Source organism: Hypanus sabinus, chromosome 10 (genome assembly GCF_030144855.1).
Source record: "Hypanus sabinus isolate sHypSab1 chromosome 10, sHypSab1.hap1, whole genome shotgun sequence".
Lineage (NCBI taxonomy): Eukaryota > Metazoa > Chordata > Chondrichthyes > Myliobatiformes > Dasyatidae > Hypanus > Hypanus sabinus.
In genome coordinates this window covers 76,884,598-76,910,417 of record NC_082715.1, presented here as the reverse complement: position 1 = coordinate 76,910,417, position 25,820 = coordinate 76,884,598, and the positions used below count along the sequence as shown (strand labels likewise).

At 42.0% G+C, this 25,820-nt stretch overlaps 1 protein-coding gene across 4 annotated transcripts in view; it reads right to left on the bottom strand.

Annotated features, from left to right (window-relative positions):
• LOC132400777 (signal-induced proliferation-associated 1-like protein 2) overlaps positions 1-25,820 on the bottom strand; it is a 503,978-nt gene that overhangs the window by 265,332 nt on the left and 212,826 nt on the right. For all 4 annotated transcript variants that reach the window (XM_059982129.1, XM_059982126.1, XM_059982128.1 and 1 more), the window contains one exon: positions 21,298-21,486. In XM_059982129.1, coding sequence (XP_059838112.1) covers positions 21,298-21,486 — 189 coding nt within the window. The remainder of the gene's footprint in view (positions 1-21,297; positions 21,487-25,820) is intronic.

The following is a 25,820-nucleotide window of genomic DNA, read 5'->3' as shown; positions in this document are numbered from 1 at the left end:
GGGTGATCATAACTCTGAGTCTGTACTTCCTGGGATTTAGAAGGATGGGGGGGGGGATCTCACTGAAACCTATAGAATGTTAAAAGGCCTAGAGAGTGTAGATGTGGAAAGGATGTTTCTCATGGTGGGGGAGTCTAGGACAAGAGGACACAGCCTCAGAAAAGAGAGATATCCATTTAAAACTGAGATGCCATGAAATTTCTTAAGCCAGAGGGTGGTGAATTTGTGGAATTTGTTACCACAGGCAGCAGTGGATTCCTGGTCATTGGGTGTATTTAAGGCAGAAACTGATAGGTTCTTGATTGGACATGGCATCAAAGGATACAGGGAAAAGGCTGGGGAGTGGGATTGAGGGAGAGAGAAACAGATCAGCCATGATTGAATGGCGGAGCAGACTAGATGGGCCAAATGGTCTAATTCTGTTCCTATGTCTTATGGTCTTGAGCTCTTCTGGTCTGTTGAGAAAGGCCAGCCCAAAGAGGTCACTGCCTGCCAATTGAATTTCAAATTCACTCAAAAAAGTCTACACACAGTTATTCCCATCATCCGGACTGGTCAGAAGGGAAAGAAGGGAGGCAAAAGGAAAGAGAGAAAGCCACTATACTATCCTCATCATGAATCATTTTTCTGGAAAACAAAAATAAGCCTGCCCATTCTGTGAGGAATCACCTGATGTTATTCAACTGATAGGATTAGCATTTCCAGATTTCACTGAACAAGCTACCAAGTGGAGTCCAAGACCCCAGGTATCTGTATTTCAATAAACAAAATACAGAACAATTTCTCTTACAGTTTTACTTGTAAAAAAGGCAAATATTAAAAGGAATCCTAACTGAAAAATTTATTTTTCCTACAATAACCGCTAAGTATCAAATTTCAAATAGAGGACTGGTAATAATTAACGGTACTCTGTTCCATTTAAGGAATGGAAAATTAAACTGAATGAGAAAGAAACATATATTAAAATGTGCTGCATCAATGCCTTTAGTAAATACAAGTTTTAGTTGCAGTCTTTCTCTATAAAGAAAATAGTTTTATATTATTTTAAGTGAAGGAAACAAGGCCAATCACTTTAAAGAAATAAAACACTTGAACTCTAGGTTATTATTCTATTTGACAGAACGTCCATTTTTTTCTCAATTTTGTAGATTGTCCAGTGGAATCTAATTTTCCTTGCCTTTTACTTTCAACTTGTTGAATTTTACTTTCAACAACACACACAAAATGCTGGAAGCATTCAGGTCAGACAGCATTTATGGAGAGGAATGAAGTGTACTGTTGAAGGTCTCAGCCCAAAATGTTGACTGTTCTCCACTGATGCTGCCTGACCTGCTGAGTTCCACACCATTTTGTGCCCTTTGCTCTGGATTTCCAACATCTGCAGAATCTCTTGCGTTTATCCAACAGCTTACTCATTCATGAATTTAACCATGGCTACCATTTTTTCTATAAAAATGCTAGAATAATGCTAGAATAATGTTAGATACATTAATGTGTTGCGTCTCAAAACTCGAGAACATGCAATTACACTGTTTCCTGTAAAGCAAAACTGGCCTTCACTGTGCTTCCAAGTGCAACACTATTCCAGGGAGAGATGGCAAACCAAAAATGCTTTTGTACTTAATGCAGTAGACCAGGTTGGAACAGACATCTCAAACTACCAATTGCATGTCATTTTGACTCTCCTTCCTATTCCCACACCAATCTGTCAGTCCTTAGCTTTCTCCATTGTAACGGTGAGACCAAATGCAAACTGTAAGAACAGCACCTTATATTCCATTTGGGTAGCATAAAACCCAAAAGAATGAACATTAAGTGTTCCAATCTCAGGAAAGCCACACCTTTGGTATTCTCCCACATATATTCACCAGTCTCTAGGCTTAAGCAAAGGCAGCAATACTAAAACATGGATTTGAAAAAATGGCAGTTGGTATATCATTGATTTTGTTTATGGGTAGGCTATACGACAGATGACCCAAGCAGTATAGAGATTGCTTATGCACAAAGAACTTGACAAAGATTATGTTTATCAAATACGAATCTTCCAATCACTCTGCTGAGAAAAAAATAAAACTATTTATGATTTTTTCTTGTTTTGAATGGTTATGACCTATGAAAACATATTCCAGATCTCCACAGGTGTTTTGACACCTGAGACCTCCAGTTTAATTTTCTGACAATGTTAGCATTTAATTGCATTAAATTTTACTGACTTTTGGTCCACAAGATTCAGGCCTAGTCTTGGAAGATCTGTCATTTTATTGTAAGAAACAAATTCATCAACTTTTCTGTCTAAAGTAATCATGGGTTATGCAAGCAGTCTTAAACTAGGTTCTCTAAATAATAAGTAGGAACTTACTTGGGACTGCCAAAACTTCCTTGGTTTGATGCCAAGTTCAGTGTTTGCTAAGAAAATCAGCCCACTGAACCGACGCTGGGTTGGACCTGGTGAAGAAACTATAACTACAGAAAGGAATGGCTGAAAGTAAGGGGAAGTATAATGTAATTAAAATTTTTGAATGGTGTTTTGTTTCAGGTTTCAGTTGGTTAAAATAGATATAAAGTGTTCAAAATTATTTTAATAATTCAAAATATTTTTTAAAGAAACACATTTTTCCAAAAGCACCTATTTTCAAATGCATCTGAATATCCCATATTCAAAATATTTGACAATGAACAAAATCATAGGTCACGGAATAGTAAGGTGTCAAGGTGTTGTCAGCAGTTTATGTGCTGGATTTGTTTGATTATCTTTAAGACAGTCCTTAGATGAAGATATCCAGACAATTGGACATCAGACATTTTGAGAAGATAGATCCACTGTCCAAGTACAAAAAGCAGCAGCAGGTCACCACAGCGAAAAACAGCTTTAACCATCAGCCAATTGGCGTTTGGGATTGATTAGCAAGAGTAAATTAGAGGAATGCAGCACAACCGCAGCAACCATCATCTGAGTAGATAAGAGTCCGAGTAGTGATCTTGAGGCTTCAGTCAGAGAAAGCAAAAGAAAACAAAAGCTCAAGGTTTTTTTTCCTCCACTTCTTTGTATCTGCTCAGCTTGGATTGAAGAGATGCCAGGCAGGAGAGTTGAATGCTCCTCTTACAGGATGTGGGAAGGCAGTGAGACCTCCAGTGTCTCTGACGACCATAACTGTAAGAAGTGCATCCAGCTGCAGCTTCTAACAATCCACATTAAGGAGTTAGATTGGAGCAGGAACTGAATGAACTCTGGATCATCTGGGTGGCCTGGGGATAATAGACAGGACATGCAGAGAGGTTGCTTGTTACACCTAAGGTGCAGGACACAGGAAACTGAGTAACAGTCAAGAAGAGAACCCCTGTGGTCTTCCACCTCAACAATAGGTATAGCACTTTGGATATTGTCAGGGGTAGTGGGGTAGGGAGATGACTTGACAGAGCAAAATCACAGTATTTGGGTCTCTGTGGATCTGCCTCTGTAACTCCGTAGGGAGAAGAGGCATGCCGCGGTGATAGGGGTTCATTTGCAAGGGAATGGTTAGGAGGTTCTGTGGGCAAGAACAAGATTTCTAGATGGTACGTTGCCTCCTGGGTGCCAGGGTCCAGGATATTGCAGATCGAGGTCTCAGCATTCGTAGGTGGGAGGGTGGACAGCCAAGAACTGTGGTCTATATAGGTACTAATGACATGGGTAGGATGCGTGATGAGGTTCTGCACAGGGAATTCAGGGAGTTAGGTACTAAGTTAAAGGGCAACACCTCCAGAATGCCACCCATACCATATATTAGTGAGGACCAGAACTAGGAATATTATATCATTTAATATGTGGCTAAGGAGTTGGTGTAGGAAGGAGAGCATAAGATTTTTGGATCATTCAGTTCTCTTCAAGGGAAGGTGGGATCTGCATAGAAGGGGTGGTTTGCACCTGAACTGGAGGTGAACTAGTATCCTAGCAGGAAGGTTTATCAATGCTGCACAGTGGTATTTAAATTAGAGTTGCAGGGGAATGGGACCTGGAGTGCCAGAACAGTTAGTGGAAAGGTTGTGGAGGCAGATGTTGGTAAGACCTCAGTCAAAGTTAGGAATCAAAAGGTTGAGCATGGTGTGACTAGTGCCCTGAGCTGTATATATTTCAAAGTAAGAAGTATCGTAGGAGGGGGATAATAGTGCTGAAGATGAAGGCAGCTTGTAGTGAGAAGAGGCTATTGATAGGTCAAAATTGCAGTCAATGGGATGAGATGCAATGTAAAAGGCAGAAAAATCAAAAAGGGTGAATACAGGACTGAAGGTGTTGTATTTGAATGTGCACAGTATACAGAATAAGGTAGATGAACTTGCAGCACAGTTGCAGATTGGCAGGTATGATGTCGTAAGCATGACTCATGTAAACATGTAAGAATCATGGCTGAAAAAAGACTGTAGCTGGGAACTTAATGTCCAAGGATACACATTCTATCAAAAGGACAGGTAGGAAGGCAGAGTGAGAAGCATTGCTCTGTTGGTAAAAAAAAATGAAATCAGATCATTAGAAAGAGGTGAAATAGAGATGGAAGATATTGAATCATTGTGGATAGAGCTAAGGAACAGCAAGAGAAAAAGACCCTAATGGGAGTTGTACACAGAACCCCCCCCCCCCCCCCAAATAGTAATAAGTACTAGTAGTAGCAGACTGGTAAAATCAAGTTGGTGCTGGATTCCAGGAGGGGGAATTTCTAGAGTGCCTATGAGATGGCTTTTTAGAGAAGCTTGTGACTGAGCCTACTACAGGGTCAGCTATTTTGAACTGGGTATAATGCAATGATCAGTGAATTGATCAGTGGCTTAAGGTAAAAGAACCCTTAACAGCAAGAGATCACAATAGGATCGAATTCACCCTGAAATTTGACAAGGAGAAGCTAAGGGCAGATGTATCATTATTAAAATAGAGTAAAGGGAACTACAGAGGCATGAGAGAGAAGTTAGCCAGAATTGATTGGAAAAGAACATTGGCAGGGATGACGGCAGAACAGCAATGGCTGGAATTTCTGGAAGCAATTTGGAAGGCAGAGGATATATACATCCCAAAGAGGAAGAAGTATTCTAAAGGAAAGACATAATAAGAGAAGTCAAAGCTGACATAAAAGCCAAAGAGAAGGCATATAATTGAGCAGAATAAAGATGGATTATAAAAGTAAGCTAGCCAATAATATTAAAGAGGATACCAAAAGTTTCTTAGAAAAATAGAGGGCTATGGGTAACCCCAGGTAATTTCTAAAGTAAGCGCAGGTTTGGCACAGCATTGTGGGCCGAAGGGCCTGTAAAGTGCTGTAGATTTTCTATGTTTCTATGCATAAAATATGAGAGAGGTAAGAGTGGATATCAGACTGCTGGAAAACAATGCTGGACAGGTAGTAATGAGAGTGGGTGAGACATCGAAATGGCAGAGGAAGTGTATTAGCATTTGCTTCGGTCTTCACAGTAGAAGACACCAGCAGTGTAGTGGAAGTTCCAGGTGTCAGGGGCCATGAGTGTGTGAAGTTACCATAAATAGAGAGAAGGTGTTTGGGATGCTGAAAGGTCTGAATGTTGGTAAGTCATCTGGACCAGATGGTGTATACCACAGGGTTCTGAAAGAGGTGGCGAAAGAGATTGTGGCAGCATTAGTATTGATGTTTCAAGAATCATTAGATTCTGGATTGCTTCCAGAAGACTGAAAAATTGCAAATGAGTTGGGTCTGATTCTTTTTATGTTATATGTCAACGATTTGCCTGATGGAATTAATGGCTTTGTTGCAAAATTTGCAGATGATATGAAGATAGGTGGAGGGGGAGGTAGAGAGGCTACAGAAGGACTTAGAAAGATTAGAATGGGCAAAAGAATGGCAGATGAAATACAGTGTCAGGAAGTGTACGGCCAAACATTTAGAAATGAAAGGGTTGATTATTTTCTAAATGGAGGGAAAATACAAGACAACTGAATTGCAAAGGAATTTGGAAGTCCTTGTGCAAGATTCCCTAAAAGTTAATTTGTAGGTTGATTCTGTTGGTGAGGAAGGCAAATGCAATGTTCCCATTCATTTCAAGAGGACTAGAATATAAAAGCAAGGATGTTATGTTGAGACTATATAAAGCACTGGCCTCACTTGGAAAATTGAGAGCAGTTTTGGACCCCTTACTTTAGAGGGGGTTCGGAGGAAGTTCATGAAAATGATTCCAGGATTGAAAGGCTTGTCATATGAAGAGTGTATGATATTTATGGGCCTATATTCACTGGAATTCAGAAGAATGAGAGCTGAACTCATTGAAACTTATGGACTGGTGAAAGGCCTTGATAGAGTGGATAGAGGAAGGCCCCGAATCCTCGGCTTTGCCTGATGCTTGGCGGCCGGTGCCGGGGTCGAAGCACTCGGCAGAGATGGTGCTCGGTGCTCAGTGTCAGAGGGCTGGTCGGAGGCTCGAAGTTTTCGGACGGACTCGGAGTTGGCTGTGGTCAGGGCTCCCAAAGTGCTGTATCGGCAAGCTGCGGCGCTGGAGGTTCATGGCAGGAAGAGTTTTTCTTCCTTCTACCGTCTGGGTGAGATGATGGGCTGCCGGGACTTTGAGACTTTCTTTTAAACCGTGCATGGACTGCTCTTTATCAGATTACGGAATTGCTTTGCACTGTTGAAACTATGTGTTATAATTATGTGGTCTTTGTCAGTTAGTCTTTTATCAATTATGGTATGGTCTGCACTGTTGAAACTATATGTTAACTATAACTATATGTAACTATGTGGTTTTGTGTAGGTCTTGTATAAGACCAGAAGACATAGCTTCAGAATAGAGAGGTGATATTTTAGAACTGAAATAAGAAGGAATTTGACAGTGGTGAATCTGCAGAATTATTTTTCACAGGCTACTGTGCAGATTAAGTCATCATTTATACTTAAGGCAGAGATTGATAGATTCTTGATTTGTCAGAACATGAAGGGATTTGGGGAGAAGGCAGGAAATTGGGGCTGAGTGGAAAATTGGATCAGCCATGACAAATAGTGGGACAGACTCAATGGGCCAAATGGCCCAATTCTGCTCCTATATCTTATGGCCTTTGTCTTTGGATAGCACATCAACATTGGCAGATCAAAAAAAAAAGTCAAACTCACATTTAGTACCAAAGTTAATAAAATCACATGTTCATGGGTGTAGGCAATAAATTTTGGTCCACTATATCCAGAGCATCCAAACGATATGGAAGAAAATTTAGAGCAAAGCTTATATTAATAAATAAGGAGCAATTTTATAATTTCTGGTATTACAGATTATAAATGCACCGAATAACAGAATTTTAATATGGGCTTTAATTCAGTCAGCAGGGAACTTACACTGATGTTTTGATTATGTTTCCATTTCCTATCTATTCATGGAGAACTTGAGGACAAAGTCATAAGCAACTTAACTGACAAGTACCCAGTGCCAAAGCTGGGTCTTCTCAGACAAATATCGCCATGATGTGTGGCAGAGCAAGTCACGACATGGAAGTGCTGATAAAAACTGACAACGTGCTAAGACAGTTTTGTTATCCAGCTGTGAAAGCAAAGACTGGCCCTTTGAGTGGTGGCTTATTCCAGTTTTTTCATCATATTTACACAATATCAGACCACCAAATTAAAGAAGGGATGCTGCATGTGCTATATGTAATGTAAAAATGAATCTACCCCTAGCTTGTACTGAATAAACTTGTGTACCCATTAGAGTCATAAGGAATCATGTCCTTCAGTCCAACGTGTCTACACCATCTTAAGTAGCTTCCTGAACAAGTCCCATCTGCCTGCATTTCACTCATTTCTCTCTAAAACTTTTCTATCCATGTACCTGCCCAAGTGTCTTTTTAAGATTATAATTATACCATCCTCTACAATTACAGCTAGTAGCTCATACCATACCTTCTCAACCCTCAGAGAGGGAAAAATTTGCCTCTTACTGTAGGTCCCTATACATCTTTCTCTTATGTGAAACCTGTGCTTCTAGTTTTGCTCTGGAAAAAGGCCAAACTATCCACGTTACCTAATGTCTATATTACAGTTACACTTTTAAGTGCAGATTTTCCTCTTAAACTTGCTCTGGCCATATACACGCAGTGGCTACTTTATCAGGTAAGCCAGTACATCTGCTCACTAGTGCAGATATCTAATCAGCCATCATTTGGCAGCAACTCAATGCATAAAAGCATGTGCATATGGTGAAGAGGTTAAGTTGTTCAGACCAAATATCAGAAAGGGGGAGAAATGTGATCTAAGTGACTTTGACCATGGAATGATTGCTGATGCCAGATGGGATGGTTTGAGTATCTCAGAAACTGCTGATCTCCTGGCATTTTCACACAAAACAGTCTCTGGAAGTTATGGAGAATGGTGCAAAAAACAAAAGACATCAAAAGACTGTGGAAAGTGGCCAGTGAGTGAGTGAGCCAGTGAAGGAGTGGAGATTTGAGGCTTTGACTCGAGAGGCTTCGACGAGAAGAGGCGAAGGATGAGTTTGTTCCCAGTTAGTCTTTGCAATGCCTCCTGAGACGGTGATGTGCCTCTCCTGTGAGATGTGGCAGTCTTGGGGGAACTCCCCTCTCCCGCAGAGTCACATCTACCAGAAATGCTTGCGGCTGGGTGATCTGGAAGACCGTGTGAGGAATCTGGAGCAGCAGCTGGATGACCTTCGACTCATAAGGGAGAATGAGGCAGACATAGATGAGAGCTACAGGGAGGTAGTCACACCTAGGCTGCCGGAGGCAGGTCGGTGGGTGACAGTCCGAGGGGGGAATGCAAAGGAGAGTAGACAGGTAGTGCACAGCACCCCTGTAGCCATTCCCCTGAATAATAAGTTCACAGTCCTTGATACTGTTGGCGAGGATGACCCACCAGGTGTGAGCCACGGTGGCAGGGCCTCTGGCACTGAGTCTGACCCTGTAGTGCAGAAGGATGGGACGGAGAAGAGGAGAGCTGTCGTCATTGGAGACTCTATAGTCGGGAGCAGACAGGAGATTTTATGGACGTGAGAAGGACACCCGCATGGCTTGTTGCCTCCTGGGTGCCAGGGTCCGGGATGTCTCTGACTGGGTGCATGACATCCTGTTACGAGAAGGAAAGCAACCAGAAGTCATGATACATGTTGGTACCAACGACATAGGCAGGAAGAGGGATAAGGTCCTGCAGTGTGAGTTTCGGGAACTAGGAAAAAGGCTGAAGAACAGGACCTCAAGGGTGGTGTTCTCAGGATTGCTGCCAGTGCTACGTGATAGTGATGGTAAGAATTGGAGGAGATGGCAGTTGAATGCATGGCTGAGGAGTTGGTGCAGGGCACAGGGCTTTAGATTTTTGGATCATTGGGATCTCTTCTGGGGAAGGTGGGACCTGTACAGATTGGATGGGTTGCACCTGAACTCGAAGGGGAGCAATATCTCGAAGGAAGTGCATGGAGTAAAGCCAGATGTAACATATAGAGAAGCTTTGATGAAGAAGGGCTAAAGTGTGTGTATTTCAATGCAAGAAGCATCAGGAACAAAGGTGATGAACTGAGAGCTTGGATACATACATGGAATTATGATGTAGTGGCCATTACGGAGACTTGGCTGGCACCAGGGCAGGAATGGATTCTCGATATTCCTGGATTTCAGTGCTTTAAACGGGATGGGGGGGGGTGGAGGGGAGGAGGGATGGCATTACTAGTCAGGGATACTATTACAGCTGCGGAAAGGGTGGGTAATGTAGCAGGATTCTCTTTTGAGTCAGTATGGGTGGAAGTCAGGAACAGGAAGGAAGCAGTTACTCTACTGGGGATATTCTATCGGCCCCCTGGTAGCAGCAGAGATACCAAGGAGCAGATTGGGAGGCAGATTTTGGAAAGGTGCAAAAATAACAGGGTTGTTATCATGGGTGACTTTAACATCCTCAATATTGATTGGCGCTTGTTTAGTTCTAAGGGTTTAGATAGGGCAGAGTTTGTTAAGTGTGTTCAGGATGGATTCCTGTCACAGTATGCTGACAGGTCGACTAGGGGGAATGCCATACTAGATCTAGTATCAGGTAACGAACTGGGTCAGGTCACAGATCTGTCAGTGGGTGAGCATCTGGAGGACAGTGATCACCGCTCCCTGGCCCTTAGCATTATCATGGAAAAGGATAGAATCAGAGAAGACAGGAACATTTTTACTTGGGGAAGGGCAAATTATGAGGCTATAAGGCTAGAACTTGCGGGTGTGAATTGGGATGATGTTTTTGCAGGGAAATGTACTATGGACACATGGTCGATGTTTAAGGATTTTTGCAGGATGTTAGGGATAAATTTGTCCTGGTGAGGAAGATAAAGAATGGTAGGATGAAGGAACCATGGGTGACAAGTGAAGTGGAAAATCTAGTCAGGTGGAAGAAAGGTTTAGGAAGAAAGGATCAGATGGGGCTATTGAGGAATATATGGTAGCAAGAAAGGAGATTAAGAAGGGGCTGAGAAGAGCAAGAAAGGGGCATGAGAAGGCCTTGGCGAGTAGGTAAAGGAAAACCCCAAGGCATTGTACAATTATGTGAAGAACAAAAGGATGACAAGAGTGAAGGTAGGGCCGATTAGAGATAAAAGTGGGAAGATGTACCTGGAGGTTATGGAAGTGAGTGAGTTCCTCAATTAATACTTTTCTTCGGTATTCACCAATGAGAGGGAACTTGATGATGGTGAGGACAATACGAGTGAGGTTGATGTTCTGGAGCATGTTGATATTAAGGGAGGGGAGGTGTTGGAGTTATTAAAATACATTAGGACGAATAAGTCCCCGTGGCCTGATGGAATATTCCCCAGGCTGCTCCATGAGGTGAGGGAAGAGATTGCTGAGCCTCTGGCTAGGATCTTTATGTCCTCGTTGTCCACAGGAATGGTACCAGAGGATTGGAGGGAGGCGAATGTTGTCCCCTTGTTCAAAAAAGGTAGTAGGGATAGTCCAGGTAATTATAGACCAGTGAGCCTTACGACTGTGGTGGGAAAGCTGTTGGAAAGGATTCTTAGAGGTAGGATCTATGGGCATTTAGAGAATCATGGTCTGATCAGGGACAGTCAGCATGGCTTTGTGAAGGGAAGATCGTGTCTAACAAGCCTGATAGAGTTCTTTGAGGAGGTGACCAGGCATATAGATGAGGGTAGAGCAGTGGATGTGATCTACATAGATTTTAGTAAGGCGTTTGACAAGGTTCCACATGGTAGGCTTACTCAGAAAGTCAGAAGGCATGGGATCCAGGGAAGTTTGGCCAGGTGGATTCAGAATTGGCTTGCTTGCAGAAGGCAGAGGGTCATGGTGGAGGGTTGTGACTGGTGGTGTCCCACAAGGATCTGTTCTGGGACCTCTACTTTTCATGATTTTTATTGACGAACGACCTGGATGTGGGGGTAGAAGGGTGGGTTGGCAAGTTTGCAGACGACACAAAGGTTGGTGGTGTTGTAGATAGTGTAGAGGATTGTCAAAGATTGCAGAGTCATTGATAGGATGCAGAAGTGGGCTGAGCAGTGGCAGATGGAGTTCAACCCGGAGAAGTGTGAGGTGGTACACTTTGGAAGGACAAACTCCAAGGCAGAGTACAAAGTAAATGGCAGGATACTTGGTAGTGTGGAGGAGCAGAGGGATCTGGGGGTACATGTCCACAGATCCCCGAAAGTTGCCTCACAGGTAGATAGGGTAGTTAAGAAAGCTTATGGGGTGTTAGCTTTCATAAGTCGAGGAATAGAGTTTAGGAGACGCGATGCAATGATGCAGCTCTATAAAACTCTAGTTAGGCCACACTTGGAGTACTGTGTACAGTTCTGGTCGCCTCACTGTAGGAAGGATGTGGAAGCATTGGAAAGGATACAGAGGAGATTTACCAGGATGCTGCCTGGTTTAGAGAGTATGGATTATGATCAGAGATTAAGGGAGCTACGGTTTTACTCTTTGGAGAGGAGGAGGATGAGAGGAGACATGATAGAGGTGTACAAGACATTAAGAGGAATAGACAGAGTGCCTCTTCCCCAGGGTAACACTGCTCAGTACAAGAGGACATGGCTTTAAGGTAAGGGGAGGGAAGCTCAAGGGGGATATTAAGAGGAAGGTTTTTCACTCAGAGAGTGGTTGGTGCGTGGAATGCACTGCCTGAGTCAGTGGTGGAGGCAGATAAGTTTGTGAAGTGAAGTTTAAGAGACTATTAGTCAGGTATATGGAGGAATTTAAGGTGGGGGGGTTATATGTGAGGCAGGGTTTTAGGGTTGGCACGACATTGTGGGCCGAAGGGCCTGTAATGCGCTGTACTATGTTCTATATTCAACATTTAGTGAGTGGCTGTTCTGTGAACGAAAATTACTTGTTAATGAGAGGGGTCACAGCAGAATGGCCAGACTTGTTCAAGCTGACAGGAAGGCAACAGTAACTCAAATAACCATGTATTGCAACAGTGGAATGCAAAATCCAACACATCAAATCTTAAAGTGGATAGGTTATAACGGTAGAAGACCATGAACATACACTCAGTGGCTACTTAATTAGCTACAGGAGGTTTCAAATAAAGTGGCCACTGAGTGCAGATAGGTTGCCTTCCAATTCGTCATCAAGGTTAGAAGAATAAATGAAAATTTAAAAAATGGTGGATGATAGAAATATGTAAATAACACAGAATGTTGGAAATATTCAACAGGCAAGCCACATTTGTGGAAAGAGAAATGGGGCAATATTTCAAGTCAAACACCTCTTCTCTGAAATTCCAACAAAGGGTCTGGAACCTGAAATGTTAGCTCTGTTTCTCTTCCTACTGAATATATCCAGCATTTTCTATTTGAAGAATAATTTATGATTTTAAAATAAACTAACTAGACCATCAGATATTGATATTGATTACTTGTTCACTGATATATGGGTGTAAATGCCATAGGAAAGACCAGCATATAAATGGATATGTAGTGGTGCCCATTTTTATAACTAGGCAATAAACAATCTCAAAAGAGCTGCAGTCCTTGTGAAAATATTCACACACACATGCTAAGGAATTCCATGATTTAGACCAAGTAACAATGAAGGAACTGCAATAATGAATAAACTCTTATTAGGCTTCCAGCAAAGTACAATGGCTTTTTAGAGCAGTGCACGTTTGAACTACTAAGGGATCAACTATTCTGGATAGCTGGAAGCTCAAGAAGAGATTTTTCGTCACATACGCCAGAAAAGCACTAGATCCTTTCTCACATACCTCTATGGGAGAAAGTTGATCACAATATTCATTGCTTTGAATCATTACATAAAGAGAAGGTGGGGGTTCTTTGTCCTTTAGCCTTCCTTCTGAAAGGCCAGGACATCATCCTGAAGTTCGTGAGGTTGCGTTCCAATGTGGTTTCTCCGGCAGCTAAATGCATTTTATGACAAGCTAGCCAAGCATCGATTAGGGAGCCTATTCATTACATTAGATTCTCTCAGGACATCAACACGAACAAACAACTATCTCTTCATCTGGAATTGTCAGCCCTAGTGATTGGTCCACTGATGTCATGGGTGGATTAGTTTCACAAAGGAACACCATAAGGCAAGTCAGGAAAAACAACAAACTATCCAAACAAAGTGCAGCCATTCCACCACTGGACCAGGAAAGGATATTATCAATCACACTGGGCAAAGCATTGATGAGACGATTGGATCAGTCATCGCAAGGGGCTAAACTTTACTCCAGTCTCCAGAGTTGTACCTTATTGGGACTACATTGCCAGAGTAGAGCAAGCAATTTAAGAAGAGGTAAGGATAGAGGTCTGCATAGCCCTCAAAAGGGCCATTTTGCCAAAACTGAACATTGTAAAAGGAGAGCAACTGGCCTTCCAGGCACTAATGTGAAATCCAGCCATCAGGATTTTACCAGCCAACCAAGGAAATGCAATGGTCCTGATATCCTCAGAGGAATATTTCAGACTCAGGTACCAGTACCACCAAGACTTTATGGGTTCCCTAAGATACACAGGAAGTGTTACCCCTGAGGCCTATCATCAGTGCGATAGATTCTCCAACTTACTACCTTGCTAAGCGTTTAACAACCATGCTGTTTCCCTTTGTGGGGGTGATGAGCGTCACATTACGAATTTGATTGACTTTGTAACAAAGATAACCAACATCCAGCTGAACCCAGAAGACATAATGGTCAGTTTCAACGTGGGGTCCCCCGTTGACAAGAGTTACCATTAAGGATAGTTGGTCGTCCTAGGGTCAAGGTTTGGTAAAGGTACCATTAATCTTTCTGAACATCCCCCTACATTGACGTACTCCCTCTAGAAGGGGAACTGCTATGAACAAACGGACAGAGTGGCCATGGGATCGCCCTTGTCACTGGGTATTACTAATTTTTACATGGAGGACTTTGAGGAGAGGGCTCTGAGTTTATCGCCCTTATGCCCCAAATGCTTCTTCAGATACATCAATGACACCTTTGTCGTGTGGCTTCATGGATTCCAGGGACTCTAACAGTTCCATGAGCATCTGAACAGTAAAAATCCAAACATTCAATTTATGATAGAGATGGAAAAGAATGGTTGCCTCCTGTCCCTGGACATTCTAATACGATCGAAAACAGACGGTAGCCTTGGACATGTTATCTATTGGAAACCCAAACACACGGTCTTGTACCTCAACAATAACAGCCACTACTATGTCTCCCAATGCAGACTGGTTCTTTTAATATCGATTAGCCATGTGAAAACTATTTTGGACTCGGAGAGTCTCCCTGAGGAAATAAGATAATTACGCAAGACATTAATACAGAATGGCTTCAAGGTGAAGGAAATCAAATAGGCCCTTATAAGGACCAACAGAAAAACCAGGAAACCTAACAATGAGAAGGAACCCATCACTACCACTGGTCTCCCCTATATGGTTTCTGGAAGGGTAGCTAGGATCCTGAAGAAATGCCAAATTAATACCATCCACAAACCCATAAGGAAACTCAAATCACAGCTTATGCAGATCAAAGGTGACCTTGGACTCAGGTTGGCTGGTGTTTACAGGATACCCTGCGAATGCGGAGCAGAGTACATCAGCCAGATGGGATGTGTGTGGAAACCCGCATCAAGGAGCACAGGAGGTATATCCATTTGCGCTACCCAAAGGAACCAGCAGTAGCAGAACATTGCATTCACAGTGACCATAGGATTGACTTCAACAGTACAAAACTACTTTTGGCACCACCTGGTAAAGGAAGCCATTGAAATAAAACTAGAGGAAAAGAACTTTAACAAAGGCGAAGGTCTTGCTCTTAGTAATATCTGGAATTCAAATGTAAACAAGGTGGGAGAGCGGAAACCTGATTGGATGAGGACTACCAATCAGGAGGGATGGACGATGTGGGTACGAATACCACTGGACTTGACATGCCCAGACATCATCCCAGATGAAGATGGGTCATCGAAATCTCAGTTAAAATCAATACTTCTACACTGATAGAAGCCCAAGAAGTTTACTCATCATATATGCCAAGAAAGCACTAGATCCTTTTTTGAACCTCAGTTTCCATGTTAGGATGATGTAACATTTAGAGAGGAACTTGCAGATCCCCATCTCTGCTGTTACAACAGAGTTACAGTCATTGATAAAAAACTTGAAGTTGGTCAGGCCTGGGAAACTACTCCCGCACTGATATCCTGACAGAAGTTAATCATTTTTACTTGCTCCATGCACATCTCTCGGCAGTGAAGAATTTTCATTCCAATGTCAGGTGTAAAAGAACTTTTTAAGCAGCCTATTGAAAGAACAAGGCCTCACTTCTTGATGAAAACAGGAATCTTTCTTCCATGTTCGAAGCAAGAATAAAAAAGCTTTTTTCAGATATATAAAGAGTGAAAGAGAGGTGAGAGTGGATATTGGACCACTGGAAAATGATGTTGGAGAGGTAGTAGTGGGGGACAAAGAATCGCTAGACAAACTGAATAAGTATTCTGCATCAGTCTTCATCGTGGAAGACACTGGCAGTTTGCTAGAAATTCAAGAGTGTCAGGAAGCAAACATGGATGTAGTTGTTTTTACTAAGGAGAAGGTGCTTGGGAAGCTGAAAGGTTTGAAGGTAGATAAGTCACTTGGACCAAATGGACTACACCCAGGGATTCTGAAAGAGGTAGCTGAAGAGATTGTGGAGGTATTACTAATGATCTTTCAAGAATCTGGAATGGTTCCAGGGGACTAGAAAATTGCAAATGTCAGTCCACTCTTTAAGAAAGGAGGGAAGCAGAAGAAAGGAAATTAAAGGCCAGTTAGCCTGACTTCAGTGGTTTGGATGATGTTGGAGTCCATTATAAAGGATGAGGTTTCAGGCTACTTGGAGGTTTCAGGATATTGAATTGTGTAAGGTGTGGGAAACAAGTAAGGAAGTTATGGAACCTATTACAATTAAAGAGGTGGAAGTACTGGCGCTTTTAAGAAATTTAAAAGTGGATAAATCTCCAGGTCCTGACAGGATATTCCCCAGGACCTTGAGGGAAGTTTGTGTAGAAATAGCAGGAGCTCTGACGGAGATCTTTAATATGTCATTAGAAACGGGGATTGTGCTGGAGGATTGGTGTATTGCTCATGTGGTTCCATTGTTTAAAAAGGGTTCTAGAAGTAAGCCTAGCAATTATAGACCTGTCAGTTTGACATCAGTGGTGGGTAAATTAATGGAAAGTATTCTTAGAGATAGTATTAATAATTATCTGAATAGACAGGATCTGATTAGAAGTAGCCAGCATGGATTTGTGCGTGGAAGGTCATGTTTGCCAAACCTTATTGAATTTTTTGAAGAAGTTACGAGGAACGTTGACGAGGGTAAGGCAGTGGATGTAGTCTATATGGACTTCAGCAAAGCCTTTGACAAAGTTCCACATGGAAGGTTAGTTAAGAAGGTTCAGTCGTTAGGTATTAATGCTGGAGTAATAAAATGGATTCAACAGTGGCTAGATGGGAGATGCCAGAGAGTAGTGGTGGATAATTGTTTATCGGGATGGAGGCCGGTGACTAGCGGGGTGCCTCAGGGATCTGTTTTGGGCCCAATGTTGTTTGTAATATACATAAATGATCTGGATGATGGGGTGGTAAATTGGATTAGTAAGTATGCTGATGATACTAAGGTAGGAGGTGTTGTGGATAATGAGGTGGGTTTTCAAAACTTGCAGGGAGATTTATGCCGGTTAGAAGAATGGGCTGAACGTTGGCAGATGGAGTTGAATGCTGAGAAGTGTGAGGTTCTACATTTTGGCAGGAATAATCCAAATAGAACATACAGGGTAAATGGTAGGGCATTGAGGAATGCAGAGGAACAGAGAGATCTAGGAATAACAGTGCATAGATCCCTGAAGGTGGAGTCTCATGTAGATAGGGTGGTGAAGAAGGCTTTTGGAACGCTGGCCTTTATAAATCAAAGCATTGAGTACAGAAGTTGGAATATAATGTTAAAATTGTACAAGGCATTGGTAAGGCCAAATTTAGAATATTGTGTGCAGTTCTGGTCACCGAATTATAGGAAAGATATCAATAAATTAGAGAGAGTGCAGAGACGATTTACTAGGATGTTACCTGGGCTTCAGCACTTAAGTTACAGAGAAAGGTTGAACAAGTTAGGTCTCTATTCATTGGAACGTAGAAGGTTGAGGGGGGATTTGATCGAGGTATTTAAAATTTTGAGAGGGATAGATAGAGTTGACGTGAATAGGCTGTTTCCATTGAGAGTAGGGGAGATTCAAATGAGAGGACATGATTTGAGAGTTAGGGGGCAGAAGTTTAAGGGAAACACGAGGGGGTATTTCTTTACTCAGAGAGTGATAGCTGTGTGGAATGAGCTTCCTGTAGAAGTAGTAGAGGCCAGTTCAGTTGTGTCATTTAAGGTAAAATTGGATAGGTATATGGACAGGAAAGGAGTGGAGGGTTATGGGCTGAGTGCAGGTAGGTGGGACTAGGTGAGATTAAGAGTTCGGCACAGACTAGGAGGGCCGAGATGGCCCGTTTCCGTGCTGTGATTGTTATATTGTTATATGGAGGCAGCATGGCTTCCTTAAAGAGAAATCTGTGAGAATTCTTTGAGGAAATAACAGGCAGGATAGACAAAGGAGAGTCAGTGGATGTTATTTGCTTGGATTTTCAGAAGGCCTTTGACAAGGTGCTGCATAACAAGATAAGAGCTTGTGTTATAATGGGAATACTAGAATGGATAGAAGCAAAGAGGTCTATTCTGGATGGGTGCCAGTGAGTAGTAGGTGTCACTAATCTGAATATCAGAATTGGTCATTTTGTGCCCAAGTTTGCAGACGATACAAAGATAGGTGGTTAGATGGAGGGGCAGACAGTGTTGAAGGAGCAGAAGGACTCAGAAGATTGGAAGAATAGGCAAAGAAATGGCACATGGAACATAGTGTAGGGAAGTGTATTATCATGCATTTTGGTAGAAGTAATAAAGGCGTAGACTATTTTCTAAACGGAGAAAATTTAAAAATCACGAGGTGCAAAGGTACTTGGAAATCACTGTGCAGCATTCCCTAAAGGTTAACTCACAAGTGAGTCAGTGGTAAGGACGGAAAATACAATGATAGCATTCACTTTGAGAGGGCTAGAATGTAACAGTCAGACCATAATTCGAGGGTAGTGAACAATTTTGGGCACCATATCAAAGAAAAAATGCACTGGCATTGGAGAGTGTCAGGTCCCAAGGAGGTTTATAAGAATGATTCCAGGAATGAAGGAGTTAATGTATGAGGGGTATTTGATAGCTATAGGCTCGTACTCGCTGGAGTTTAGAAGAATGAGAGGAACTTCAGTGAAACCTATTAAATACTGAAAGGTCTCAATAGGGTGTATATGGAGACTATGTTGCCTATAGTGGGTGAGTCTAGGACTAAAGGGCAGAGCCTCAGAATAGGGGATGTCCATTTAGGACAGAGATGAGGGGGAAATTCTTTAGCCAGAGGGTGGTGAAATTCATTGCCACGGTCAGCTGTGGAGGCCAAGTCATTATGTATGTTTACATAATGTTCTTTCCTTGCTGTGGCCATCAGGTAGAAAGTACATATGCTTCACACCACCAGGTTCAAGAACAGTTACTACTCCTCAACCATCAGGCTCTTGAACAAAAGAAGCTGACTACACTCATTCTACTTCTGCTGTTCCCACAGCCTAAGATCTCACTTAAGGGTTCTTTTATCATGCTCTTTCCATTTCGTGTTGTTACATACTCATTATTTATTCTTATTTATTTATATTTGGATTTGAACAGTTTGTCATTCATTGATCCCATTTACAGTTACAGTTCTATAGATTTGTACATCTGCAGAAAAAGAATCTCAGAATTGTGTGTGGTGACATGTATGCACCCTGATAATAAATTTTACTTTCAACTTTAAAGTGGGTTAATAGGTTCTTGATTAGTCGGGCGACAAAGTTCATAAGAAAGCATGAGACTGGGTTTGAGAGGGTTAATAAATCAGCCACGACGCAGCCTCAGTGTGTCAAATAGCATAAATCTGCTCCAGTGTATTATGGTCTTATAATAAGATCAGGGGCCAAGAATACCTGACAAAAACCAAGCTGCACATCAGTTCGCATATGAAAATATGTTTATTGAATAGAAGCAACAGTGAAGAGCGTACTGGGTTGTCCATGCTGAGATGCCCTTCTTCCCAGTCCCACCATCCCTACTAAGTCTGTCTTTTCAGTGGTTCAGGACATGTTTAGGAGGGCAAGAATGCCAGATACAATTCTTAGAGAATGACTGTTTCCTTCATCTTTTCACAGGTCTTCCAATTTTGGAATTAATCCCAAATGTATGTGAAGATCAGAGTTCCCCAATTTAGATGTACTTTTGTTGCTTCTTAATCTATTTTTTTCCAATCAACATCTTTTTATTGTTTTTATTTTTATTGTTTTGATGTGGAAATGTGGGACAACAGAGTAGTCTTCTGGGCCATTTCAGAAGGCAGTTAAGAGTCAGTTATATTGCATTGGGTCCTTAGTTATATGTAGACAAGACTGAGTATGGTTTTCTGTCTGTGCAATTATTTCTGCACCATATATGGCTTTCTGCTATAATCTGTTGGCTTTTAGCATTATGTTACAGATTACTTACTTAAATGAATTTAAATTCTCCAGCTGCCATTTGAGGATTTAAATCTGTCTCTAGATTTGAATCAAAAACCTAGCAGATGTGAACCTGTGAAATAATTAAGCTGCTACTGCCCTATCTTCAAGTCTACATTTCCAGTAGAAAATTTGTGAAACATTTCTGCTTCCTTTGAATTTCCCTGCTATTTTTAGACCATAAGGCCACAAAAAGTAAAAGCAGAATTAGGCCATTTGCCACATCAACTCTGCTCTGCCATTCCATCATGGCTGTTTTATTATCTTTCTCAACCCCCTTCTTCTGTCTTCTCTTGGTCACCTTTGATGACCTGACTAATCAAGACTGTATTGACCTCTTCTTTAAATATACCCATGGCAATTGTCCATGGCAATGAATTCCATTGATTCACCACCCTCTGGCTAAAGAAATTCCTCCTCAGCTCTGTTCTAATAGGACATCCTTCTATTCCAATGCTGTGCCCTCTAGTCCTAGGCTCTCCCACCACAGGAAACATCCTCTTCACGTCCACTCTATCCAGGCCTTTCAATATTCTATGGGTTTATAATGACTGCTCCACCCCCACTCTTCTGAACTCCAGCAAGTACAGGCCCAGAACCATCAAATGTTCCTCATACATTAACCTTGTCATTCCAAGGTTCATCCTTGTGAACCTTTTTTGGACTAAATAATTTTAGCAATCATTCATCGATTATTTCCTTCTTTTCTAGGTATTGTTTTGCTGCTAGTTGTTCTTCAAATTCTTTTTCAAAAATGAAACACACTCACACACACATTTTAATTGCTCCTAACAGATATAGCCATTAAACTGTGGCAAAATGTTGTTGGTACATATGTGGGGAAAATTTTGCTGAAGACTATAGAGACCATTTAATAAAAACATGGAAGAAAAACTATTTTACAAGCAGATTTAGCGTCTTCTCTTCTGAATTATTTAAGTTTCTGGTGTTTCTCATCAGCCTTATGTTCAGTATTGTATTTTCAGTTAATTGACAATATTCTCAAAAGCTTACTGCAGTCACCTCCCTTTTCCACCATGCCAACTGTTTTATCATTATCTAATTGTACATTGATAATGTTCCCATCTGCTTGTTGCGTGCTCAGTCACAGAGTTCCAATCTGTTGGTTTCGCTGGCTTGCATTTAATGGGGATATTTCTTCTTTGAATATAAATGATCATATTTAAGGTAATTCAGTGTTCACATACTAAATAGATATGTAGCGTAAAGAAACTTACCCCTTGCTCATCAAGTTTCAGTAGCTGTTCCATTACTTTGGGAGAACTTGAAGCCACCCTAAGGCACTGGATGTTCAATTCAGGTATCACATACTCCAGCACCTCCTTTATGGGCAAACCTCGAGCGGTCCCATGTCGAGCAGTGGATGGTACAGCATCTTCCAAAATGGCTCCTCTCAGAGTAGAAAGCTAAATTAACAAGAATATCCTTCTGTAACTGTACATGTATTAAAACAGACTTTACTTAGCAAACCTAACATTTATATCAATGTTGCATTGTCATCCAGAGTTAACAGCCAGCCAAGACAAAATTTAATTATTTCTACAAACTCCGATTTGTATGTGATAAAATGATTTGTTCTGTTAGATGTTTTCTTTGAAGTCAGAATGAAATTGAAAGATGACTCTATTTTGACACATTGCTGGGGCTTGAACAGGAGACCCTAGGTTTTTCTATTAAAAAAAACAACTTCTTTATTAAAATTTTACAGCATTAACATCTATGTACTGCAATGTAGGACAATGTGATATTGATCCCACTATCCAATGTTCTCTGCCAAAGTAAAAGCTAGCTGATCCCACTGCCCAAGGTCTGTTACGGCAATCCTATACTAATCTTACAGCCTGGCCCTCAAGATAAGCAATCCCAAACTAATTCCACTACCCAATGCTTTCTTCTGGCCATCCCAAACTCACCCTTCTGCCCAATGCTCTCTGCTTAGTTAATCCCAGACAAATCCTACAGCCCAGGTCTCTGTGGAGGAAATACAGATTAATCCCACTGCTTTGATCTCTGTGCAAATGCAATCACAGACAAATCCCAACATGCCATAAAATATCTGTAATAAATCCCACTCATTTCTCTGGTGGAAAATTCCTGTCATAGAACTCATGACCCTGAACATCAATGATTCCAGATTATTAAAAAATTTGCACTTCAGTTAAATGGTCTTTGCCAAACCTACTGCTTGTGGGAAAGTACTCTGTCCTCTTAGTCAAGAATTTTTTCCTGTATTTTTTTCCTCATGATTCATTTTCTGTGGAGTTTGAGTCTGACAGCATCTGACACCCATCAACTCCCTCTTCATTCTATATCGATAAGGATTATCCCCATCTTTTTCTACAAACGACTTTCAGTTTTAGCTTTACTATGTTGTATATGTGCTTTATGGGCTTTGACAATTTTCCTGTTTTCACATTTAAAGCAAGTTCAAGTTTAATTGTCATTCAACTAAACCATGATTACACATGAATATAACCAAATGAAACTGTTATTCTGGGGCCAAGGTGCAAAACACAGTACCAATAGTCATACACAGCATAAAGTACATATAAGACAGCAGTAAAATACAGTCACACAAAAATATAAAGTCCAAGTCCCTAAGTCCACAAATGTTGCAGCTGTACGCAATCAAACACAATGCAGCTTGTTTGCTGCTGAGCGTACACTGGGGAGGAGCACCAATTCCAGCGTGGATGCCATACTACACCACCTCCGGCACACCGGTAGAGTACACTGACTCTCCTGAAAGGCTGTTAATAGGAGACGTGGTGGCTTCAGGCCAAGTCTCTGCTACAACCAAGGCCATGCAGCTGCACCACCACCCTGCCCGTCGCCAATAAACCACTGTATTAGACTTGCAGAATTCCATATCAACAATGTCCAACAGGGTCTTGCAATTACAAGCAAAGCGACTATGACGAACACACGCTGCACACTGCCTTCGCACACCAGCTCCTCCGATGCCTCTCTGATGCAGGCAGCAACACGATCCACACCAATATACCTCCTTCAGATTTTCCACCAGCAAGCAACTTACTGATGAGGTAACACTTCCAGTACTTTAAGGGTTTAATATCCAGCAGAGTCCTGCGATCATAAAAGATACTTTTAAAAGACAACAATACCTTTGGTTGGCCCTGTAAAAGCCACTATGTCTAAGTGCACTGTCGTCTTGTTGTCACCTCTTAAGAAATTAAGAGTGACCCATAATTTTAAAAGAGGGGGAGTTCAATCATTAATAGCACATAGGCAAATGCAAGATGAAAGGCAAAATAAACATATTCAACAGGGCAGGATGAATGTGGTGCATAGAATCAGATCAAATGTCAAATTTTTAAAGTTACTTGACAATTCCTGATTTTGGATTTTAATTTTAATTTACATATTAAAGTAGAAAGCGGCCAGTGAAGGAGTAGAGATTTGAGCCTTTGACTCAAGCAATTCTGGTAGTTTTGGCAGTTCGACTGTGCAATCAAGTCAATCAAGATTTGAATAGCTCAGACTCAGCAGAAAGCAGCCGATTGGGCAATCGAGGTCAGGTGACCAAGCAGTTTGGAAAAACTCAAACAAATAAATAGAGGGTTACCTCAGTGGAGCGGCCTGTGGAAAGTGGCCAGTGAGTGAGTGAGCGAGCGAGCGGGCGGGCGGGCGGGCCAGCCAGCCAGTGAAGGAGAGGAGATTTAAGGCTTTGACTCAAGAGGTTTCGACAAGAAGAGTCTGAAGTTGAGCTTCATTCCAAGTGAGGTAAGGCCAGGTAAGTTCCTTTCAAAGGAGAAAGTTTCAAAAGTTGAGGCAAGTATTGGGTAGGTCATGGCAGCTGAGATCGGCCCCGTGGTTTGTTCATCCTGCAGCTTGTGGGAAATCAGGGATACTTCTGGTGTCCCTGATGACTATGTGTGCAGGAAGTGTGTCCAACTGCAGCTTCTGGCAGACCGCATTGAGTGTTTGGAGCTGCGTTTGGATATATACTGGAGCATCCACGCTGCTGAGAAAGTCATGAATAGCACGTTCAGTGAGTTGGCCACACCGCAGGTAAAGGCTACACAGGCAGGAAGGGAAGGGGTGGCCACTAGACAGCGTAGCAGTAGGCAGGTACTGCAGGAGTTCCCTGAGGTCATCTCCCTCCTAAACAGATATACTGTTTTGGATACTGTTGGGGGAGATGTCTCATCAGGGGAAGGCAGCAGCAGCTGAGTTCATTGCACAATGGGTGGCTCTGCGGCACAGGAGGGAAGGAAAAGGGGTGGGAGAGCTATAGTGATAGTGGATTCGGTTGTAAGGGGAATAGATAGGCGTTTCTGCAGCCGCAAACTAGACTCCAGGATGGTATGTTGCCTCCCTGGTGCAAGGGTCAAGGATGTCTCTGAGCGGCTGCAGGACATTCTGGAATGGGAGGGTGAACAGCCAGTGGTTGTGGTGCACATAGGTACCAACAATATAGGTAAAAGAACGGGATGAGGTCCTACAAGGTGAATTTAGGGAGTTAGAAGATAAACTAAAAAGTAGGACCACAAAGGTAATAATCTCTGGATTACTACCAGTGCCACATGCTAGTCAGAGTAGAAATAGGAGGATATTTCAGATGAATACGTGGCTTGAAAAATGGTGCAAGGGGGAGGGATTCAAATTTCTGGGGCATTGGAACCAGTTCTGGGGGAGGTGGGACCAGTATAAGCAGGACAGTCTGCACCTGGGCTGGACTGGAACCAATGTCCTAGGGGGAGCGTTTGCTACTGCTGTTCAGGAAGCTTTAAACTAATGTGGCAGGGGGATGGGAACAAGTGCAGAGAGGGGTGTAAAATGAGGATAGAAGCAAGAAGTAATAAGGTGAAAAGTAAAAGTGGCAGGCAGGCAAATCCAGGGCAAAAAGCAAAAAGAGCCACTTTTCAACATAATTGTGTAAGGGCTAAGAGAGTTGTAAAAACAAGCCTGAAGGCTTTGTGTGTCAACACGAGGAACATTCGTAACAAGGTGGATGAATTGAATGTGCAGATAGTTATTCATGAATATGATATAGTTGGGAACACAGAGACATGGCTCCAGGGTGACCAAGGATGGGAGTGCAACATCCAGGAATATTCAATATTCAGGAGGGATAGACAGGAAAGAAAAGAAGGTGGGATAGCATTGCTGGTTAGAGAGGAGATTAACGCAATAGAAAGGAAGGACATTAGCCTGGAAGATGTGGAATCGATATGGGTAGAGCTGCATAACACTAAGGGGCAGAAAACGCTGGTGGGAGTTGTGTACAGGCCACCTAACAGTAGTAGTGAGGTTGGGGATGGCATTAAACAGGGAATTAGAAATGCGTGCAATTAAGGAACAGTAGTTAAAATGGGTGACTTCAATCTACATATAGATTGGGTGAACCAAATTGGTAAGGGTGCTGAGGAAGAGGATTTCTTGGAATGTATGCGGGATGGTTTTCTGAACCAACATGTCGAGGAACCAACTAGAGAGCAGGCCATTCTAGATTGGGTATTGAGCAATGAGGAAGGGTTAGTTAGCAATCTTGTCGTGTGAGGCCACTTGGGTAAGAGTGACGATAATATGGTGGAATTCTTCGTTAAGATGGAGAGTGACATAGTTAATTCAGGAACAAAGGTTCTGAACTTAATGAAGGGTAACTTTGAAGGTATGAGACGTGAATTAGCTAAGATAGACTGGCAAATGATACTTAAAGGGTTGACAGTGGATATGCAATGGCAAACATTTAAAGATCGCATGGATGAACTACAAC